The sequence below is a fragment of the Phalangium opilio genome, unplaced genomic scaffold (assembly GCF_054372755.1).
Source record: "Phalangium opilio isolate 3A_F unplaced genomic scaffold, DU_Popi_V2 ptg000032l_1, whole genome shotgun sequence".
In the NCBI taxonomy this organism is placed as follows: Eukaryota; Metazoa; Arthropoda; class Arachnida; order Opiliones; family Phalangiidae; genus Phalangium; species Phalangium opilio.
The window spans coordinates 521,928-545,058 of NW_028324159.1; the positions used below are offsets into that span (position 1 = coordinate 521,928).

Sequence of the window (23,131 nt, forward strand, 5' to 3'; positions counted from 1 at the left end):
CCGACTCTCTCGCGCTAGTCGGTATTGTGACGTTTAAAAAGAGTAAAATTAAAAGCAAAGTTACTCTTAGGCCGTTTAGTAACCGACATTTATCCGACAGTTGGAACTGTGGTGGTTTGAAGTAGGCTTGCCTACCGTCTAGAAAGTTCCAACACATTTTTTGCCAATTGATTACCAACTCCCTCGCGCTAGTCGTTATTGTGACGTTTAAGAAGAGTAAAATTAAAAGCAAAGTTATTCTTAGGCCGTTTAGTAACCGACATTTATCCGACAGTTGAAACTGTGGTGGCTTGAAGTAGGCTTGCCTACCGTCTAGAAAGTTCCAACACATTTTTTGCCAATTGATTACCAACTCCCTCGCGCTAGTCGGTATTGTGACGATTAAGAAGAGTAAAATTAAAAGCAAAGTTATTCTTAGGCCGTTTAGTAACCGACATTTATCCGACAGTTGGAACTGTGGTGGTTTGAAGTAGGCTTGCCTACCGTCCTAAACATGTAACCCATTTTTGCCAATTGATTACCAACTCCTTCCCGCTAGTCGGTATTGTCACGTTTAAAAAGAGTAAAATGAAAAACGAAGTTGTTGGTAGGCCTTCTTTTTCCGTGGGACGGTTTTTTTTTGAGTTTTACTATTCCGCATATGCCACCAACATATTTTTGTTATATATTTAACTTATACTATATTTCGACCGACAATCAGAAGTTGATAATACTATATTTTTGGCAACACTAGAAACTTAACCTTACAAAAAACTGCAAAGCAAGAAAACACATCTGATTTTCTAGTTTGAATTTTCCCTCCTGTAATTTCTCGGGTCAGGTGACACGCCTCTGTTCTATTGGCGCAACTAAGGTAACGCCATGCACGTCATCATCGAAGAGGGCGCTGCTAGTGCGAAAGCATAAGCAAGTCAGCCTTTCCAGTATCTCTGACGCTGCTGAGTCGTTAGAATGTTTAAACGAGATTTTTGTGGTCGAAAATGATTAGTTCTTGGCTTGCTAACTTTCAATTTCATCGCAAAGGTTCTTTGTCACACTATATAAACTAGAAACGTCTTCGTTTGTCACTTAAGGTTTGAATTTTGTTATTGAATTATCAATTAATCTACCTCTTAGAGCCAGTTTTATGCTTAAGCCTTTGCTTTTTACCAAGCTTCTCATCTGCTGGGAACCACACCCCTATAAAGTGAAACCAAAACTTAAACGTTTATGTCTACCTTCAGTTTCTTTGTTTAAATATAAAAGAAGAAAGTGTTTTGGGGCGCTTGGAGTTCAAAAACCTTATATATAAAGTATTTTAGAGATTTTTGGTTGTGAAAATAATACTGAATTCTAAAATAGATCTCATATTTGTTTTAGTTACAGAATTTTTATGCGGTTTCAAACATTTTAAGAGAAAATGTGTGAAATAATACCCTTTAGAATTGTATGTTTTTCTTTTTCCTTAAAAAAAATCTGGAAGCGTATAATAATATTTTTCATTAAGATTTTTGTATTTAAGAGATAGTAACTGGCCACATCGAAGATATTAACAATGAATATTAACAAATGCTTCAATTGATGTAAATATTATACTCGCCCTGAAAAATTTACTTTTTGTTGAAACCAAGTAGCTAGGCAGCTAATATTTCCATTCGACTAGTCGTGTAATATCGAATACATTGTTTAATATTTGAAATTGTTATAATTGATGCTCAACCTGTATGTTACTTGAAATATTCAAAGTACAAATTCTAAAGTGATTTTCGTTGAAAATGTATTAAAGAAATTTCAATACTAGGTATCTGTATTCTTTACTATAAGCGAATGAAGCGAATGAAGCCTCGAGTTAAGGCATGATCGTTGACAAACCGTCGGGCCTCGAGTTAAGGTTTGATCGTCGCAAAAGTGTCGGACCTCTTGCTGAGAGGCGGTTTAGTCGACTCTCAAACGTGTTGGATGAGGGTCATATTTCATTCGTGTCGTAACAGTCGGTAAACCAGTGGGCCATCGTCCCACCGGGCGGACATTCCGATTCTCAAACCCTTACTCAACCTGCCCTTTACCGACGATTTACCGTTCCTATTCTAAAAAGCCGCGAAATCGTCGGATTCAGCGCGGCTTTAGGTAGGCATAATGACGCCGACATATGGTCGGCCAACAGTCGTTTTATAGTCGCCTCATAACAATCGGAAAACCGGCGGGCCGTCGTCCCGCCGGGCGGACATTTCGACTCTCAAACCCTTACTCTATCAGCCCTTTACCGACGATTTACCGTTCCTATACTATAAAGCCGCGAAATCGTCGGATTGAGCGCGGCTTTAGGTAGGCATAATGACGCCGACATATAGTCGGCCAACAGTCGTTTTATAGTAGCCTCAAAACAGTAGGAAAACCGGCGGGCCGTCGTCCCTCCAGGCGGACATTTCGACTTTCAAACCATTACTCTCCCGACTTATTAGTGACTTTTTACCAACTCGTCGGTAACACACAAAGCCGACCATGTAGGCCCTACGTCGGCAGTGCTTCTAGGGAATAACCTTCAACCTGACAGCCCACATAACGCCCCGAACAACTTCGGGCGGGCTTGTGTGCTATAGGTGTGGGTGCCCGCACCACGTGCGGGATTGCCCTTATAGGAGGCAGGTAGACCGCAAAAACGTATTACTTCCCTCCGGAAGAAAATTCTTTCACCCATATTAAGCGTCCAGTAGGGAGTAGGAATGTCCTTTTTTAATGTGTGGGGAGGGATGTAGCGGATAGCTGCATTTGGGCCTTCACACAGAACATTCTAATACTTAAAGACTTACCCATTCAGGCTCCAAATCATATGAACTTAACCCTAGGTCTATATCCATTCTAATAAAATGGAGTCTCTAGCTAGAGGGAGCTCTATTGCATTACTTGAGCGCCCCCTTGTTTAGATAGGCGGAACTAGAGATAAGGGGAAGCCTAAGGAACAGAGTTAGTCCTTCAGTGGTATAGTAGAGTTACTTTAATCAAGAAGCCAAGTCAGTAAGGAGTTCAGTTCACACCTGAGTGGCTAACACCTGTCATCGGCGAGATAGACGGTCGACTTTCCAACCCTCTAACGGTTCCAGTTTCTAAATTCGGCTGGGGGTCCTGCCAATTATTTTTAGGCTCGTTCGAGTTTTTCAATCCGTAATCGACGCTACGAGTGTTTCTTCGTTCGCCCACCCCGGCGTCAAGAACTTCCTGTGTCTCGCTTTAGTTTTACTCGACCTAACTTAATGCGAGAAATTAAACGCGCTTTTCGTGGCAAGTTTATATTTTTTTGGATTTAATTTAATTTATCGGGTTTCGTTCCAAAACTTTTCTTTTTCTCTTCTCTTAGTCACTATGGATTCCAAAAAGGCGCTGGGCGCTATGAAATTGTTTTAAAACGACAAAAGAAGGGCCTCGGAATATTTGAAGCTCACTATCGAACAACTCAACGCTCTTTTGAACGATGACGTTGAAAATAGCGACATCATTCTCCATTCTAGCAACGAAGACGGCGACTCATTTGACAATGAAAAACCAGCCATAAGGTACGATCCATTAATCTGTTATATCCGCCAGCGCTTAGGACACTCGCTTCTATTCGTTTTCACTTTAAGAATGTTAAACTGGTATTTTTATAAGGTCAAAACCATCGGCGCATTCTTCCGACGAAAATATTGACGAAGATAAGTAAGTAAAAACTGTATTTTAAAGGGCAGAATCATTTTTATAAGGTTTATTCCGTTAAAATTAATCTCATCTCCTTAATTTACGTAAGTATAGTAGTCAACCTATAAAATTCTTCCATAATCGGCTTAATTCGTAACAAGGACTTTCTCGTTAGCACGTTTGTATTTATATTATTTTTTTTTAGGAAAATTGAGTGAAAAATATTCTCCGGAAGAGGATGGCCATATTTGTGAGGTTGTATTTAAAATATTTACAGAAAAACGGATGAACCCTTCCGGTACGCGTACTGTCTTCAATTATCATATCTCGTAATTAGCCCAATTATATATTTTCTCTCATTTATTCCGAAATTTAAGGACCCAAAATGTTTCGGATGATGGCGCTCGAAAACGTTCTTCCAGGCCGTACCGCCAGTTCGCTTCAAACGCGTACTAAAAGATTTATGAAACCTAGAATTATGAAGCTATTGGGTAAGAAATAGAAATAAAAAAGCTAAACGCGAGATTAGCTTTTATCCTCTAGACTTATAACGTACTTTTCAACGCTCTTTCTTCAAAAAAGATCAAAAGCCACGCAAAGGTTGCCTCCGCAACATCAACGATGAAACCCGTAATAAAAAAATAAATAAATAACACTGTCGTAAACGCTTCTCAAATTTCTGTCGAATCCTCGGAACAAGGGTTGGTCGAAACTTCGTCATTCGTTTATTGAGAAACGCTCAATTTCAATTATATTTAGAAAACTTCGAGACAATGAACTAGAAAGATTAAGCCTCATTAAAGAAAACCAAGAACCCCACGTCGTACTAAATCTTCCTAAAGACGCCTCGACGGGAAAAAAACTCTTAGAAGTTCCTCGTCTGATTAAGCTCGTACATATGGATAAAACGGGTGAAGCTGACCGTAGTTGCGGACAAGCGGTAAAAAGTAATAAAACCATCTAATTTAATTTTAAACCATGTTAATCGTAAAAAATAGTTCTGAAGGATACCGGGGTTAAATTAAAGAATATGAGAATATTCCGACGCCCGATATAGTTGAAATAGGCGAGGCTAAGTTCGATATGAAAAGTTACCTACAACCATTTGTAGAAGAAGTCGTTCTCCTTAAACAGTTTTGACGTTAATGTACTCTTCAAATGGGGTTATCATCGAGGATCTAACGTTGTACTGGTCAACGCCCCTAAAAACATTTTGATTGGCTTTATAAATGGCGTTAGGGCCATCGAAAGTCGAATGCAGCTCGTAAGTCGTAATAAAACGCTAATGCCAGTATTTTTTCTTTATTTTTACGTTTCACCGTTTCTCTCTGTTCAATAGGAGTAACTTTTTAGAAACTAAGTTAAAAAACAGTAATCTGGCAAGTAATTTTTTCTTCTTATTTGTATCATAATTTTAGACTTAAACTATTTTAATGTTAATATTAGCAAAATTGTAGGCCAAAATTGTGTATATAAATTAACTTAACTGGATGATTTTTGGCACTCTCGTAACAACTCTTGACTTAGTAACATGTTTTTAACCTAACGGAATCAAATAAATGATGAACACAAGTTACTGAAATTACTCTCTTTTAATCTCCCATCTGACCACACAAACATTTTGGTCCGTCGAGCCGAATACGCGTAAGTCGCGCATAGAGTAATCGTACATATTACTTTAACGACACCAGTATTCGTATAGCGTGAGATTCAGTATCGCATATTAAAGAGTCAGTAATCATTCATTGAACTACAATCATGGACAGTTACCTCAACAGACGACGAATTGTCAAGGGTAGAATCACCAGATTCGAAAAAATAGTTTTCGATCATGCCAATACACCAATAACCTCAGTCGCAACAGGGGTATACAAGGAAAACGTTGACGTACTTGCAATCGAATTAGAAGAAGTACAGGAGAAAATTGGAACAACATGCACGCCGGACGCCTTTGATGCCCACAAGATCAAGTACAATCAACTCGTCACCCGTATGGAATCCTTGGTCATATTCCTCAATACTCTCACTAATGAAGGTCCGGTAGCTCAACGACTACCAGCAGCAGACATCAAGCTACCAAAACTAGAGTTACCAGTCTTCGGAGGCAATTATATCGAATGGTTTCCCTTCCACGATTTGTTTACCGCAACAGTTCATAATAATGGTTCACTATCTGGAGCACAAAAGTTTCAATACTTGAAGTCGACGTTACGAGACGAAGCAGCGATCAAAACAATACCAGTAACCGACGGAAATTATATCGAAGCTTGGGACATCCTACTCAACCGCTATAACAACAGCCGAGAAATTATTAACGCCCATATCAAACGCTTTTTCAGCCAACCTAATGTTAACGAAGAATCCTCAACTGCATTGCGACTTCTCATTGACACTACAGCGGAGTGCATCCGATCACTCAAGGTCTTGAAGGAACTAGTGCAACATTAGGATTCAATTCCGGTATATACTGTTGGCGAGAAACTTGATAATGAGTCCCGACGCCAATGGGAATTGTCGCTAAAAGGGACAGCCATGCCGAAGTACGAAGATTTGACGCTATTCCTGGAACAAAGAGCAAGGGCATTAGCTGCCTCTCAGGCTGCAACAAACTCAGGAGCAGAATCCAGCCACTTCAAAAACGAAGCACAGTGTCACATCATGGAGCCGTACCAGACATCACGTGTACTATTTGCAACCAGTCTCATTCAATCTTCAATGTCCACATCTATTGAAGGCCACGGTTGAAGAACGTTGGAATATGGTCAAGAAGCATTCACTGTGTTTCAACTGTCTCAAAACCGACCATCTGCTCAACGACTGTAAATCAGGAAGCTGCAGGAAGTGCAATTCGAAGCACAAAACCCTCTTGCATCAAGACACGCAAGAAAGGAGTTCCATTCCAAGAGCAAACTTACATCCAGAAATAGTTTCGCACGTATCCGGTAATGTTCGTGGTGTATCACAAGTGATACTCCCCACGGCAATTATCCAGGTTCAAGGACGAGCTGGACATACTTGGTCAGGCCGAGCGTTATTAGATTCCGGATCACAAGCAAGCTTCATCTCGGCGCAGTTTATTCAAAAACTACAACTTAAAAGAAATCACCATCACAGCATCATTGGAGGAATCGGCGCTTCTGGAACAAGTGCAACACTAACTATACGTGCAAGTACAAAATCGGCTGTGAATATCACGGTCCAAGCTCTGATTCTCCAACAAGTGACAGAAAGGCTTCGCAACTTCGCCTTCAACACTCTACACTGGACTCGTATCAAGAGGTTACAGTTAGCAGATGCCACGTTTAACAGTCCCGGATCAATAGACATATTACTGGGAGCTGATGTCTATTTGGATTTAGTCCAAGATGGAAGGGTCGTGAGAAAACAGGGGGCTCCTGGAGCGTTCAACACCATCATTGGATGGGCAGCAACGGGTCCTATGCGAAGTCCGGATACAATCATAATTGCTTCTCCAATCCAAGTAAATCATTGCCATCTCGAAAGCCAACTTGCCAATTTCTGGGAACTGGAAGAGGTCGGAGCTGGACGAACACTAACGTCCGCTGAAAAGCGCTGTGAGGCTATATTTCAAACCACTTATGATCGAGATTCCTCGGGAAGATACATTGTAAAGTTGCCAATCAAGGACACTGAACAGAGGCTTGGAGAATCAAGGACCATAGCACTGCGAAGATTTCCATACCTAGAGCGAAGATTACGAACGACTCCGGAACTGTACGACCAGTACAAGAAATTCATGGAAGAATACCTTTCATTAAAGCACATGGAACTCGTACCCCCAGAAGATCTTTACACGAAAAAAACTTATTACCTACTACATCATTCGGTCATGAAGGAATTAAGTACAACAACGAAGGTTCGAGTGGTCTTTGACGGATGAGCCAAGGCATCGAACGGAATATCCTTGAACGACGTGCTACTTGTTGGCCCAAAACTACAAGATAACCTTGTAAATCTATTGATACGCTTCAGAACACACGCCGTTGCCTTGACTGCCGATATAGAGAAAATGTATCGTCAAGTCCTGTTTAGTCCAGAAGGCACCAACTATCAACGAATTCTTTGGAGACGAGCGAAGGAAGATCCTATTCAACATTATCGTCTGCTGACGGTGACCTAAAGAAGTGCCTCAGCACCATATCTAGCTACAAGGGTATTAAAGCAATTATCTAAGGACGTGAAAACAAAGTATCCACTGGCTTCTAAGTCATTGGAGCGTGACTTCTACATGGACGATCTCTTAGGATATCTCAAAAGTATGTAAAACGTTTCACCAAAAGCATAAAAAATTTAGGAATACATTTCCAGTTTTCCATGAACATTCCCACAGTTATGATTATGTTATATTTTTTAATAGGTTTCAGCCAGCAAGTGAGATTCATTGGCGGATGGAAGTCCGATTCGAAAATAAAATATTTATTGAGATATTTAGAAAAAGAAAATCCGAAAAAAAGGCATTTATTTTATTGACAACACGGAAACGAATGAGGTTAGTACGAGATATATTCCTTCGCACTTTTACACTTTAAAGGCACAATGAAGTATTCGAATATATCTTGAAAGTTTCATTTTATCAATGTTTTACTTTTAAATAAGCGTTGTGTTATCATTTTATTCTCGCTTCAACAAGCGCTCAAAATTAATACATGCCATCTGGCAGTTTTGACTTCGGTACAAATAAGTTTAAAAACATTCAATTTATTTTCGGACACCCGTTTTAAAAATCAGACAGAATTCATCATCTCAATTATTTCTAGTTTGACCGTTAAAAAAATAAAACATCCTTACGGATGTAAAAATGCACTTAGTGCCATTGGTGCAATTTTTTTTAAAAAAGGAGGTCATTTTAGTAACGCCTCTGCGGGATGAGGCTACAATTTCCCTGTTGGAGAATTAAGTTTCCGACTGCACACGTAACTTAAACCTTTTGAAACTTATACTTTTTGAAAATGAGTATCTGTATTTAAAATTATTTAAAATTTAGACCTGGACGTCCTTTACTTGTCGGAAGAATTTCTGAAAAAGTAAAAAAATTATTGTTATTTGCCACCAGCGGTGTCGCCAGGTGTTGCTTAACTTAAAGGGGTATATAAGAGGCAGCCCTATTTAGGTTTGAAAATGGGGGAGTGGGACTAGATTGGTCCTCGAGGAAATCGCTTTTTACATTTCAAAATTGAATAATTTGCTGCCCCCCCCCGCCTGAAAATTTGAAGGTTCTCAAATATTTTGCCACGATTTTCAAGCCAAAATAGCCAGACTATTGGCCCCTGTAAATTATACAAAATTCCTTTAATTTCAATGTTATCAAATTATGATGCCACATCCGCTAGACAATTCAAATCTAGGGCTGTAATTTTATTATTACTCAAAATAGATTAGATTGAAACCTTTTTTAAAGGGGACGGCAAATCTGCCTTGGCCAATGTGACAAAAAAATCCTGGCGGCGCCACTTAAACTCGAAATTACGTTTACTTTGTGTTATAAGAAAATTATTCTCTAGTGACCGTGCAGCTGATTTGACAAATTTAAAAATTATATTATTGAAAACAATAAGTGCAAAGGGAAATATTGCCGAATGAATATGAAATTAAGAATCCAGAAAACGATTTTAAACCAATAACTTTGCGGACCAAAAACGTTATTGATAATTTAAACCCGAACGCTGTAGTTTGTAGCGGATCAGCTACATGAGCCTTCACCAAAACATAAACAACACACATAATAAATAGTTAAAGTGAAACCCACTTTATTGTCTTACCGTTCAGGCTCATAATCTTTTGCATTAAGCCTATTGACTCATAGTTTCTCAATAGCCGGATAGGTGGCGTTCTATTGCACTACCTGAAGCGACCCCTATACCGCGTTAGGCCTGTCGGTGGGATATATAAAGTCAGGGTTGCCATGCAGTTCGGCTGGCAGTTCACATTAGTCTTTAGTAGTTAACAGTTAGTAGTCGTCTAGTTAACTAGTGGAGTTCGGTAGTTCTCTCCCTTAAACTAACACCTGTTTAAGTGTCAAGTTAGCTAGCTTGTATCAAAGCTTGCTCGCGTTTTTGTCCAGTTTGACAAACTCGTTCTCGCCCGAACCTACATCTTAACCAGTTCGCGCCGCGTTATTAGAGGCAACACATAGAACACTTTCATGGCTCTATAAAACTTGGTAAGAGAGTTAATCTTTGCTATATAATCGAACCCTATTTACTGGCGCTACTTAAATACTTAAATATTACTAAAGCATTGTAAATATCATAGTCATTTATTACTTATTATTATGTACTTATCAATTATTATTTTTGTTAGTTAAACGTATCAGAAAGGACCTGGTTATTAAACTGAGATTAAGATAGTTATGCTTGGTCTCATTATTTCAACCTGTTAACCCACTTTTGAAGTGAATCGGTTACAAGTTGAATATGCGGATGAAAAAATTATTCCAGAAGTAATTGTTTAACTAATTTTTTCTCTTACCTTCGTCCCGTAGAGCCATCAGAAAACCTCGGAAATTAAATCGCGTTTACACTAAGCACTTTGAAACCTCCTTCAGCCTTTTTTGGAAAGGTTCATTATTGGCATTTAAAATTTTTGTCAAATCCACAAAAGTACTTTAAAAAATAACTAGTATTTTCATAAATGCATTGGCATTTCAAAAACTTTCAGAACAGATTCAAAGTGTACACGCATCTTAAAACCATATAATCATTTATGTCCTCATTGTTAATTTTCGTATGGTATAATATATTGTGTCTATTATTATTTTAACAGGAACGGCTATCCATGCATCAAAGATTATCATCACAGCACAATTAAAAACATTTTCATTCATTTCTTTATTTGAAAAAACCAAAGAATAATTTTTTTAGTTTATTTACTGTGAAAAAAAGCTAATGAAGAAAAAAAAATTTTAGTTCATTTGCCGATATGATAAAAAAAATTTTTTAGATCGTTTGCCGATGTGATAAAAAAAACGTTATGAAAAAAAAGGTTTTGAAGAAAAAATAAAAAGGAAATGTTTTTGTCGTACCGTCTCATTTGTAGTTTTTGATAAAAATATGCCGCGATTCTTATGTTCGAAAAATTATAGCTGCATTCACTTTTCCTCAATAAGGCCGTTTTTAGCCACATCGTATGATGTACATCTACGATGAGGGTCTTAGTTTGACCTGCCCTGTTGTCATTCTCGTAGTAGTAGTGTCAAGAGTAGAGCCTTTGGCAGTATAAAAATTTTCGTTCGTCATTGAAGGGAATGTGAAAGGGAGAAAATTGTGGTGAAGGTGATATTTTTCGTTCGTCTACTTGAAAGTAAGGTTAAGCTATATACTCTCCCTTTAAAATTCCCCTCACCCGTCGTCAATAACGATTTTACGCTTTCAATCACGCTCCCTATCCCCTATTTCAACATTCAAAGAAATCGAGGGAAATTTTGAAAGCAAAAGCTGACGTTATTTATAGAATGGTCTTAAGGCACCGGGAGATTACAATTATTTGGTGTTTTACTGAATTCTTTCTGTTTCAAACGCTTCTGGCCATAAGTTCATGTTAGAAATTTATAAGATGTGAAAATTATGCGTCGTAAACTAAAACTTTCTGTACGTGTATTAATCGAGCGTTAAGTACGTAATCATTTTAGTACTATAAAAGGTAACTCGATCATCGAGGGGGTAATCACTAAAATTTTCAGTTCTTCTATTAAGGGTTACAATTGTGTGATCATTTTAGCATTGTTAAAGATAACGCCTCGTTTTTAGACTGGTCTTACGGGTAATCATTTTAGCAATGTTAAGAGTGGTGCATCTAGAAGCTACTCACTCAAAATTTCTCTTTATGTCGCACTGTTGCAATTATAACATAAATAAATTTATTGAAGTAACGATTACGGGTAATAATTTTAGCACAGTTTAAAGTTGCGCATCGAGGGTCTATTTACATAATTTTTTTGTACGCCTGTTAAGTACGGCGCGATGTGGCTAGTATTACTCTTCCATACCCTACATGTAAAGATGGTCGGTGTTAAAAAAATTTCAAAATGAAGTTCGAGCGTGCGTTGTAATTGTATATTCTCTTGCGACATATTTTATAAAAGGAAAAGTGTGAAACCCGTCATTCTTGCATTTAGTTAAGCGAAAGTCGACATTAGGCAAAGGTATTTTAAATTTTATCTTCTTACGTATATATTAATTATAGGAAGTTATCAAAGTTAAAATGAAGGTTTTCAAAATTCTTCCGGTTTCTAGTTTTTTGTTCTGGTGTTTAACGAAATAAATTCTCAACCGTTTCGTATAGAAAACTCAGGCCCTAGAATTATTACTGCCAGGGGTGACTACATTGCGACTTAACTTCTGATGAGTTATGACGCCTTACGGTTGAAAAATGACCACGAATTACGCAATGCCAAAGTTATCCAATTGGATGCTGATGGTCATGTACTGAGAGACATTTTCGTTGACATTAATAATAACAACAAAGCTGATGATGTTGAGAGTCTTTCAAGTAAATAATTCGGGAGTGGTTACGAATCTTTTCAACACTGTTGAAACTGGGGAGAAGAATCCGAAAAGAAATTTCGTGATCAATGAAAGTGGTCTTATTGAAACTAAACCCAAAACCGTTTATTGGGAGTGCAGTGATATTTGTAATGTTCGAGTTCGAGCCATTCCAAAAGTGCTAACTTTCATAAACACGGTTGTGAATGCAAAGGAAAAATCACTGACTAAAATTTTTGAGTCAGTTTTCGACCATTGCCAATTAAGAAATAAATTTTGGTCGAAATCCAACGTGTCTACTCTATCACCAGATGGTGCTGAGATCGTGGTGAGAATGATACCATTCCTGGGACACATGGCTTATTGCGCTGATAGTGAAGTCTGTCAAAGCCATTTACGTCCTCTTGCTGAACTGGCTCCGCATTATTCGGGAGTTACAACAATTTTGAATAATATTTATCGAGTGAAGGCGTTGCTTAACGCGTTAACAAAGATTTCGAATGAAATTGAAAGTGGTGATTACGATTCTCTCACCAACATCATGAGGGAATTGAGAAAAGTCCTTGCCGCGCGAGGAAAAAACTTAAATAACGAGCAAAACAATGCGTCCACAGGAAGCGAAAACGCTCCAAGACCGAGTCTCGATGAAAGTGAAATCTTGAGCCTTTACGAAAGTCAATTCGTTCGAGCGGTGTTAAATAATAAAGAATTTCATGACACTCCCTGTGACTGCTGCCTAAGATTGTACAAAAAACTGATTTGAGAGCAACAGAAAAAATGGTAGACAGTGCTGTTTTCGATAACGAGGCCTATCTGATATTAAGAGCTGGATGGATAGTGAACAATTCAGAAACTAGAGAGGCAGACAAGCTTCTATGCCGTTACTGCTCTACGGATTTACGAATGGGAAAAGTTCCCATCAGATGCTTCCTGAACAACTTGTTGGTTGACAGTCCTCCGCCAGATGTCACCGACTTAAACATGTTTGAGAAAGTTTTAATTCAGCTTGTGAAGCCCTTCCACACTGTGGCGCGGTTAGGTACTAAAACCAATTCCAACATGCAGTTCGGTACGGTTAAAGCTTTACAGGGAAGAGTAATTTATCTTCCAATACCCGTGGAGAGTAATTTAAAGATGATTCCCAAGACATTGCCCGAAAATCACGAACTGCATATCTTGGTGAATGGCGTTCCCACTGCGGACAAAAAGGTTTGGCACCACGTTGTTTGCCTCGAAAAAGTGTTGAAAGCGTTCACTGTGCTGAAAAATATTAATCCTTTCTATAAGGACATTGATATGTAGGCAATGAACGAGGAATATATTTGGAACGCAAGAAATTGATGGAAATGAAAATTCATTGACTCCCCACGAATTACTGAGCGTAACAGATCCACTTGCGTTGATTAACGATGGATCTGATGCGGTGACACGCGCTTCTGCTGCGCTTCCAACAGAAGGGCCAGCGGATAGTCCTCACGACGTCCAACGTGACCAAAACGCTTCGAACATGCAGGAGCAGGATAAAAATCAGTCTAGCCTTGCACCAGGAAACGTCTACAAAATTTTAACACAGCCCGAGGCTTTGTTGGGAAAACTTTCTGAGGGTGAAGCCAATGATCTGTACGATCACTACTCTATTCATCCGGTGAACGTCCAAACACCGAAAGATTTATTGGCCGCTTACCAAATGAAGCTCGTCGAAGCCGCGCCGATTAACACTTGGGACAAAAACTTGGAATACTTGAGCTTCGTTCATTTGTTCCCCAAGGGTCGCTACGGCAAGCACGATGATAGACTATTTGGGAAATTAACTGAAACAGAGCATCGTTTATCTCGTCTTTTGAACAAAAGTCTAATTTTTTGACGAGATTACGCCTATATGTTTCATTCTTATCAAGAATGCGAAATAAACGCGATCTCTAGCAGTTTGAACTACGTTCTTCGTGTTAAAAAACCCATAGCAATTGGGGTTGAAAACTTGCTCAGTCGAGTTCAATCTGGCGATAAAGAACTTTCTTGGGTCTTTTCGAGGAACTAAGGACTACTGGTACAAGGTTCTTATGTGCGTTTTGGCGATGATACGGGTATTTGGTCCTCCCACGTGGCTCTTGACTTTTAATCCGGCCGAATACGATGATTTGGAACTGCACGATCACTTGAGAAAAATGAATTTAGACGTTCCAGGAGCAGAATCGATGACGGTGGCTGAATTGTTGAATTTCGACCCACTTAGCGTCAATTTGCACTTTCACAACAAAGTTCGTACGCTGCGAAACAACTTTGTTTTGTGTTAGCAAAATCCAGTTCTTGGCATGATAGAACATCATTTTTGGCGGGTTGAATACCAATCACGAGGTTTCCTCACTAACAAATGCTATTGTGGGCCAAGGACGCTCCAAAGATCGGAACTTCTTCGACCGAGACTATTTTGGATTACGTGCAAAAACATGTCACGTGTTCGATACCAAGAGTATCGGTAAGTCCGGAACTGCACCGGCTGGTAAAAAGAATTCCAAACACACAAATGCACCTTCAGTTGTTAAAAGAAGGTGAAAAATTCTAAAAAAGGATTGAAAGTGTGTCGTTACGGTTTCCCTCGAAACGTAACAAACCTTACCACTATGAATTCTGTTAGATCAGTTACTCGTCACGGTAAAATGAAAAAGGTGCAGAAACCACTGTACGACTTGCCGAGAAAACAACACGAAGTTTTAATCAATGACTATAATCCCGCGCTACTTTTGGCTTCCAAAGCCAAGATGGATTTGCAATTTGTCGTTGACAAATCGGAAATAGTGGCAAACTATGTCACGGCGTACGTCTCAAAGGGAGGCCGGGCTGACATGGATCAAACTTTTGCCGAGTTAGGGCACGAAAGTTTGTCCAAAAGATTATTTGCCTATAGATTGAAATCACTGACTTCTAAGGCAGTAGGCATTTACGGAGCTATGGATCTTAGGTTGGGCCAAGACCTTTACCATAAATCCGACATCACTAGATTTATAAACACAAACTTGAAAGAAAACCGATCGAGAGTTTTGAAAGGTTACAAGGAACTCGCACGTTTGAGGGAAACTGACCCCGAAACTTTCGGGCCGAAAGCAAGGACACTTGCCAAAAAGGGTTCGTCGACGACAAGTATCCGAATCGTCCCGACAGCTTGGAAAATCTTAGTTTGCGGGAATTTGGTCAGTTTTACGATTATGCGAAGCACTCTGAAGGTGTCGAGAAAAATGCGAGTGTAATCGTGTTACAAAACAATCTGGGTTTCATGAGAAAGAGAAATAAGCCCTACATAGTAGAGCACTACATTCACGACCCGATAGAGGAGAAAGAAAAGTATTGTCACGCTCTACTGATCCTCTTCAAACCGTGGCGCGACGAAAACGAGCTATTGGGCGAGTTTGAAACCTTCGCGGATGCTTTCGAAAACTCGCTTTCAGTGTTAAAAGATATGAGAGAATATCACGAGAAACTCTCGGTTTCCAAAGAAATTGAAAAGAAACAGAAGGCTTCCAAAAAGGCGAAAGAGCCAGAAACTAGTGATGCCGCGAATATTGATTTTGCCGAATACCGAATATTCGGCCATGCTCTCGGCCGAAGCACCGAATATTCGGCCGTGAGATATGTGCAACTCGCGCGAAACCGGTTATGAGCTGTAACCCGTTCCGCGAAATACGTACATCCCCCGCACGGACCGCAATAGGACAGTTCTCATCATGGAAGAAGAAAGGTATGGAATAATGAGGTGAATAGGCAGACGGCTACGCGAAATGTAGGGTCACGTGGGATAACTCTCCTCTTCTATCGGCACTAGCTGATTACTGCTCTGCGCAATATTGGCGCGCAAGCAGAGAGAGGGATACACTGTTTAGATCCGCTCTCTAACGCCTCTGCTACAGCGCGCCTGCGCGGAAGCTTTCAACGTTGGTGATAAACTGGGGAAGAAGGCAATGAAAAGGGGGAAGTTACGATTTTTCAAAGCGCTCTCTTTAACACTATAGTACCCGTCCATAGCGTCTTTAGGTTTTTGGTTCATTTGCGAGTAGGTCGTGTCACTATATGCTTTTTTTTATTCATCACAACTTACCACTGGTAGATTATAAATATTAAAGTAAAAATTGTTATTGAAAAAGTAATTTTTGAGTAATTTTCCGTTTTTTTCCTTGATGATTGGAGATTTGGTATTCGGCCGAATATTTCGAATTATTCGGCCGACTACCGAATACGAAAAAATGGCCGAATACCCAATAGTAACCGAATATTCGTTTCATCACTACCAGAAACCATAATTTCGGAGGCTGAAAGTGACGACGATGAAAATGCACTGCAAGGGAAGGAAATCGTTTTCGAAACCGAACATGCGATGGCTGATGTGGAAGCTGCCATGGAAATGAATTTCGAGACTGTTGTTGACAATGTGGCGTTACTAAACTCGGATCAAAGGCGAATATATGATCACATCACGGAACACTTCTCCCAAGAGGGAGAAAAATCTGGAAACAAGTGCCTTTTTGTGTCGGAACCTGGTGCCACTGGCAAAGCGTTTCTTTTCGACACTCTCGCCAACGCCGTAAGGCGACGCTTTCAAAATCCAGCTAGCGTGGCAATTGCCGCGCCAACGGGTTTGGCAGCATTGAATGTTAATGGCGTAACATTACACAGATTACTAATGTTGCCAGTAGATTATGGGCGTATCGCCGAATACCATTCCCTGAGTTCTGACAATATGAGCATTATGAAAGAAACTTTGGTGAAATTTAAAACTGTTAATTATTGATGAAATTTCTATGGTCTCGTCGGTGTCACTGACTCACGTTTACTTGAGGCTTTGGGAAATGAACCAACCATTTGTTGGAGTTGTATTTATCCTTGTTTTGGGAGACTTTTTCCAATTGCCTCCGGTTCAAGGAAATCCCGCGTTTATCAAAATCACTTCCGAAGAAGCCAGACTTAGATTCAATTGCATCGGAGGAAGTGATCTTTAAAAGTTTTTTAAATACGATGATTTAAGGCAAAATGTTAGACAAGCCAACGACCAAAGTTACAGCGACATTTTAAGCAGAGTTAGAATTGGAAATATTTCCGAAGCTGATGTTGCAACCTTAAAAGGTAGATTGGTTGCTGACGGACAACAAATCGAGGTGGCTATGGACCTTTTCATTAAGCTGTCCAATGAAGGGTTTCACCCAATTTGTTTGATGCCTAAATTAGCCATGTGCGAAAAATTCAACTGTGAAATGCTGCGAAAAAACGGCGAGAAAGTTGAAGTCATTCCTTGTCAGGATAGACTCGCAGACTGTGACCAAAAAATGAACAATAACATTCTCGGGAGGCTGCAAAGGGTAGAAAACGAACCGTCCAAAACGGGCGGTTTGGAGAGCAAGTTACGTCTTTGCGTTGGCTGCCGAATAATGGTCAGAAGGAATATCAGTTGTTGGTTGGCGTTGTAAATGGTACGATGGGTTTCATAACTGGATTCAAGAAGGACGAACAAGGAAACGTTACTGGTATTTTTCTCAGAGTAGATCGCGAACCGAATAACGACGGCGTTATCTCCGATTTTTTAGTTGAGAAAATTACCGTTTAATTTTTGCTCATGGCTAAAATTTACATTAAGAGCTCCCAGTTTCCCGTCATCCTGGCGTACGCTATTACGATACACAAAAGCCAAGGCATGAGTTTAAAATACGCCATTATGGATTTAGGTCCGAATTTTTTCGGAACCGGCATGGCGTACGTCGCTTTATCAAGAGTGACGTCTTTAGCCGGACTCCATCTATTACAGTTCGATCCGACTAAAATTAAGGCGGATGAACGAGCCATTATGGAGTATAACAGGCTTCGCAAAAAATATAGGCCAGATCTGCCTCTATTGAAAATAACGGAGTTAAAACAAAGCCGAGGTAGAAAAAGAAGTGCACCTACTCTACCTAAAAGCCTTTTAGAAGGCGAGGAAGAGAGATGTGACGATACGGCGCAGGAAATGCCAAAGAAGAAAAGGAAGGACCAACAGAGTTTGGATAGTTTTCCCGTGAAAGGTTTAAATAACGATGATCAAGTAACATGCTATTCAAATAGCGTTTTGCAACTACTGTTATAAGTGCCCGAATTAAGAGAATTGGTCAAATCTTACAACGGATCATTCGTAGAAAAACCAGTTTCACGCTGCCTCCATAACGCAACAAACGACATCGAGAGTTCTCAAGGTAGTTTAGCCGTAAAGGCTTGGTACTGAGAATAGCTGTTGGTAATAAATTTTGAGCAACAAGACGCCAGTGAATTTTTGATGGTCCTTTTGACGACACTAAGCCAAGAAATGGAAGCCGATTACTCTAAGGCTGTAAAAGATCTCTTTTGGTCAAAGTCTCGAAACGTTACCAAATGCCCCAAATGTCAAGTTGAACAAAATTCGGAAACCATTGTTCAAAGCAACATTTTCAATCTTCCACTAGAAAACCGAGATAAAATTCATTGGAAATCTTTAGAAAAAAGGATGAGATTAACAGAAATGCGATGCGTATTTTGTGATAATCCTACAATACAAGAGCGTGATGTATTGATATCCAGCGGAAAGTACGTATTTCTGTGTCTTCTACGTGGCGATTACAAAGATGGTTGACCAATTAAGATTTCGACCAAAATATCAAGTTTCGAAAATCAAAAAGTCACAATGAACAAGATGCTTTTTAAAACTAAAGGGGTGATTATTCATAAAGGTGAATCGTTAGCCGAGGGACATTATGTGAACTTTGTGAGAAAAGACAACGGCTGGTACGAGGTCAGCGATACTATGATTAGACAAGCTGCCTCAGCAGAAAGGACACTCGTGCGGGATATGTAATATAATAAAAATTTAAACAATAGGGGCTAAAAAAGCGAGCATTAGATAAAACTTTCTTTGCTAGACGCCATTTTTCCAGTTGGGCAATCCTTAAATTACCGCCAACTTGGAATCTGCCGAAAATTGCCGAAAGTAAAATAGTACTTTTCCCACTATGCGTCGTCTGCTAGAAAACACCCTTTGGCTAGATTGACTTGGCTTTCGACTTAGGCGGTAAAATAGTGTAGAAATTCGGCAAAACAAAAGACTAGGCGGTAAAATCCAAAAAACCATGATTAAAGCTAAATAACGACTTCATTTGAATATAATAACGCAAGACTATTTAAATACGTTTAAATATTACAAATCAAAGTAATTAAAACGTTTTCTCTCAACAAAAAAGCCTGCGAAATAGTGGCGATACAGTAGTGTGTTTATTTTCGGCATTTTTCGAAACAAAACAAAATTAAAGCTAATTAACGATATAACAAGTTTAAATTAATCTTCAATTTTTCGGACATTTAAACACCACTTAAGTGGAAAAACTATACTTAAAACACGTTTAAATAATACTAATCAGCGTAAATTCGAACGTTTACTCTCATAAAATAACAGCGCGAAAACTTAGCAGTACAATTGTCTCTTCACTTTTGGCATTTTCCAAAAGAAAGAAATAAAAAACACTAGGGCTGTGCGAATAGTGGTTTTTCAAACCGAATCGAATACGAATCGAATAGTAAATCTCCTATTCGAAATCCGAATCGAGTACTCGTTCAAACGAACATTACTCGCTTTTCAACAATTCTGGTTCGAGAACTCGTTTTTATTCGATTATTCGGTTTTACCAGACGATTATTGTTTTCAAAGCGATTAATCGTTTCCTAAATACACGTAGCAGTCTAAAAATATTGTAGTTCCACATAGAATGGAATTTCTGAGTAATTGGTGAGAGAAAAACAAAACATCGCAAATTGCGCAATCGCAATGAAATTCCATAATCGAAACAGCTTCATATATGTCATGTGACCACAGTCCCTCCCATTTCCAATCGAATACTCGTTTTCTATTCGAATTTAGCCCCTTGGAAGCGATTACTCGGTTTAGGCAGCTGTATTCGTATGTAAATCGGTTATTCGTATTTCTTTTCGAATAATCGTTTCATAATAAGAATACTCGTTTTTCTCCAAATGGCAAATTCGATTCGTCGAATCGAATAATCGATTCGAATTAAACGAATACTATTCGAAAATTCGAGTATTCGCACAGCCATAAAAAACACTAATCAAAACTTCTATTGGTTCTATCCAACCATTTAACGCCAAAAAATTAAATTTCAGCAATTTCCAGAAAAACCCCATATATAGGTAACTAACTAATTATGTAAAAAGTTTTCGAATACCAAATCGTTTTGCTAGTTGTACCGAACCACGTAGCACATAAATTGACAACAATGACCACTAAAAAATTTTACAATTAACTTTAATCATTCTCGGCGTATTAATATTCCAATTTAAACATCAATTCAGTAGAGAATTCGCTTAATACCGATTAAGTTTCATCATCGTCTAATGCTAATGCCTTTACACACCTTTAATCATTAATTACCAAAGTTAATTATACTTAAATGACTTCGTTACGATTTATCTCATTCAAATAACCCGCTACAACAACATGGCTGTCCAAAACGGGGCGGTAAATTAGTGTATGACAACTTTCGGCATTTTACAAAAATCACGTCAGTTGTATACTCTAGAGCCTAGATGGCAACCCCATCCCTATCGCCGTCAAACAAATCAATAGAAAAATGGCTGTCCAAAACCAGGCGGTAAATTAGTGTATGGACACTTTCGGCATTTTACAAAAATCACGTAAGTTGCCTACTCTAGAGCCTAGATGGCAACCCCATCCCCTTCGCCGTGAAACAAATCAATAGAAAAATGGCTGTCCAAAACCAGGCGGTAATTTAGTGTATCTACGCTTTCGGCAATTCCTCATCCTCATTCCTCATAGGAATTTTTTCCATGGTTACCGTTTGACGTTGTGTTAAAGTACTGTATCTGAAAGTTTCTTGTAATTATGCTTAATTTTATTTAAGTATTATGCTTTTAATGATATGTATGGTGCCTAGACAGTAATATAAACAATTCTTTCGTTGACAAGTTGATTTTATGTGTCTGATTAGTTTGGTCAACTTTGTTGTGAATAATTTGTATCATTAGGCCTTTGCCGTATTTGATAAATTGAATTTTAACTTTAATTACACAATTTGTAGTTTTGAAATCATTATGCCATTTGGCTCTTATATGATTTATTAAATTATACGCACTGCTTAGTGCAGGTTTTAAGTTATAAGCCATTTGGCTATTATATGATTTATTAAATTATACGCACTGCTTAGTGCAGGTTTTAAGTTATAAGCCATTTGGCTATTATATGATTTATTAAATTATATGCACTGCTTAGTGCAGGTTTTAAGTTACAAGCCATTTGGCTACATTAATTGCAATTTTAAGTTTTAAGCCATTTGGCTAAGTATACAAGAACTTGTTTGTACTAAAGTTGAAATTTTTAATAAATAACTTTAAAGACTTTATTTGCACATTGCAATTTGTCATTGGTAAAGTGAAAACACTTGGAAAATTGTGGTGTGAGAAGGGTCTGATCCATTGGTGCCCAAGTTCTGACGTCTATTACGTTAGAGACCCTTACGAACTGGAAAGAATTAATTTTGTGAATCTAAATGATGTTGAACAGCCATGCACTTGCGCGTCCAGAAAGAAAAAAATGTGTTTTCACATTTTAGCAGCGCACATGTTTTCAGAAAGAAATCCTGAAACAATTTTAAAACAAAATAGAATCTTTCAGCTTAGTGATCTAAGCAAATCAAAAAGAAGGAAAGCAACATGCATATCTCAATTGTTTGCTGACTCCACCCAATCCATTAAAATGGACTTGAATGTCTCGTTTACATAAATTTTGTCAAATCCCTGTATTGAAGAAGCGGAAAAAGTTTTGTCATTCTCTCCAAGCGAAATATCAGATTCGAATTCTTCAATGAAAGCGTCAAGCCGCAAGCTTCATTTTGATGAATTAAATCACACGAAAGATGATTACTCTAACTCGGGATGTGATATCTCAGGTTTTAAACACGTAAGTTCAAACAACTCTTCTTTACGAAACAGTGAGGAATTTAATGTTCATCAGATTAACAAATGCGATGTAAATTTGATAGATGAATTTGATTTCGTTTCAACCGAAAAGACTGGCTTTTGGGACATAGACAAAATTTGTAAAATTCCAAAATACGAGATTTTGTTACCCGGTGAATATATATCAAACTACGTTTTAAATTATTGTATGTCAACACTCGTCAACAGATTGGATATGAAAGATCTCGTACTAGCCGTTAGCAGCGATCATTATATTAGGGCTTTTTACAGAAATGATACGCTTAGTCTACAGTACCTTCTTCAATTTCTCATTGGAGGAGAAGCTTGTAAAAAATCTGTTTTAACCGTTTTGATTCCGAGAAATCCCAGTCGAGACGATCATTGGATGTTGGGATTAATATTTTTGGAACAAAAAGAAATTCATATTTTAGATTCTATGAATACATCCATTAATGAATTGTTAAAGCCTTTCCAAACATTGATGTTGATTGGATCGTATAGCCTGGGGTATAGTTGTGATCCAAGTGTTTGCTTGACAGATTGGCACTTAATTATTTCTCAGGATTGCCTTAAGCAAACAAACCATTATGACTGCGGATTATATACTCAATTGTCATTGTACTATTTTCTCAAAGGAGAAGAGGCAAAAACCATTCAAAGTGAAGATGGTCGAAAATGGTTGTATAGCATTTTGAACGGGTCATCTGAAAAAGACAAAGATGGAAATATGGCAGACGGGAATTGCTTTAAACCAGAAATAATTAAGGCTATTGAAAAGAGGATTGATAAGGCGGTAGTTAAAATTTCAAGTAAAGACACACAAAACCAAATGAAGGGCTGGCTTTTCCATAATACCCAAAGTTCTCATTTGCATAACCAAGACCATACCTATGCGCCCATTTTACAAAATCGGTTTCAGAAAATATACCTCACAAGTTCAATTACGCTGAAATTTCCTCTGAAATACGCGAAATTGATGATATTTC

At 38.6% G+C, this 23,131-nt stretch overlaps 1 protein-coding gene across 1 annotated transcript; it reads left to right on the plus strand.

Moving 5' to 3' along the window:
• The first annotated feature begins 6,155 nt into the window (after window positions 1-6,155).
• LOC149684711 (uncharacterized) lies at window positions 6,156-7,552 on the plus strand. Its single transcript, XM_089870894.1, has 2 exons — window positions 6,156-6,191; window positions 6,239-7,552. Exons 1-2 carry the CDS (start codon window positions 6,156-6,158, stop codon window positions 7,550-7,552), a joined length of 1,350 nt encoding a protein of 449 aa, XP_089727020.1.
• Window positions 7,553-23,131: the final 15,579 nt, after the last annotated feature.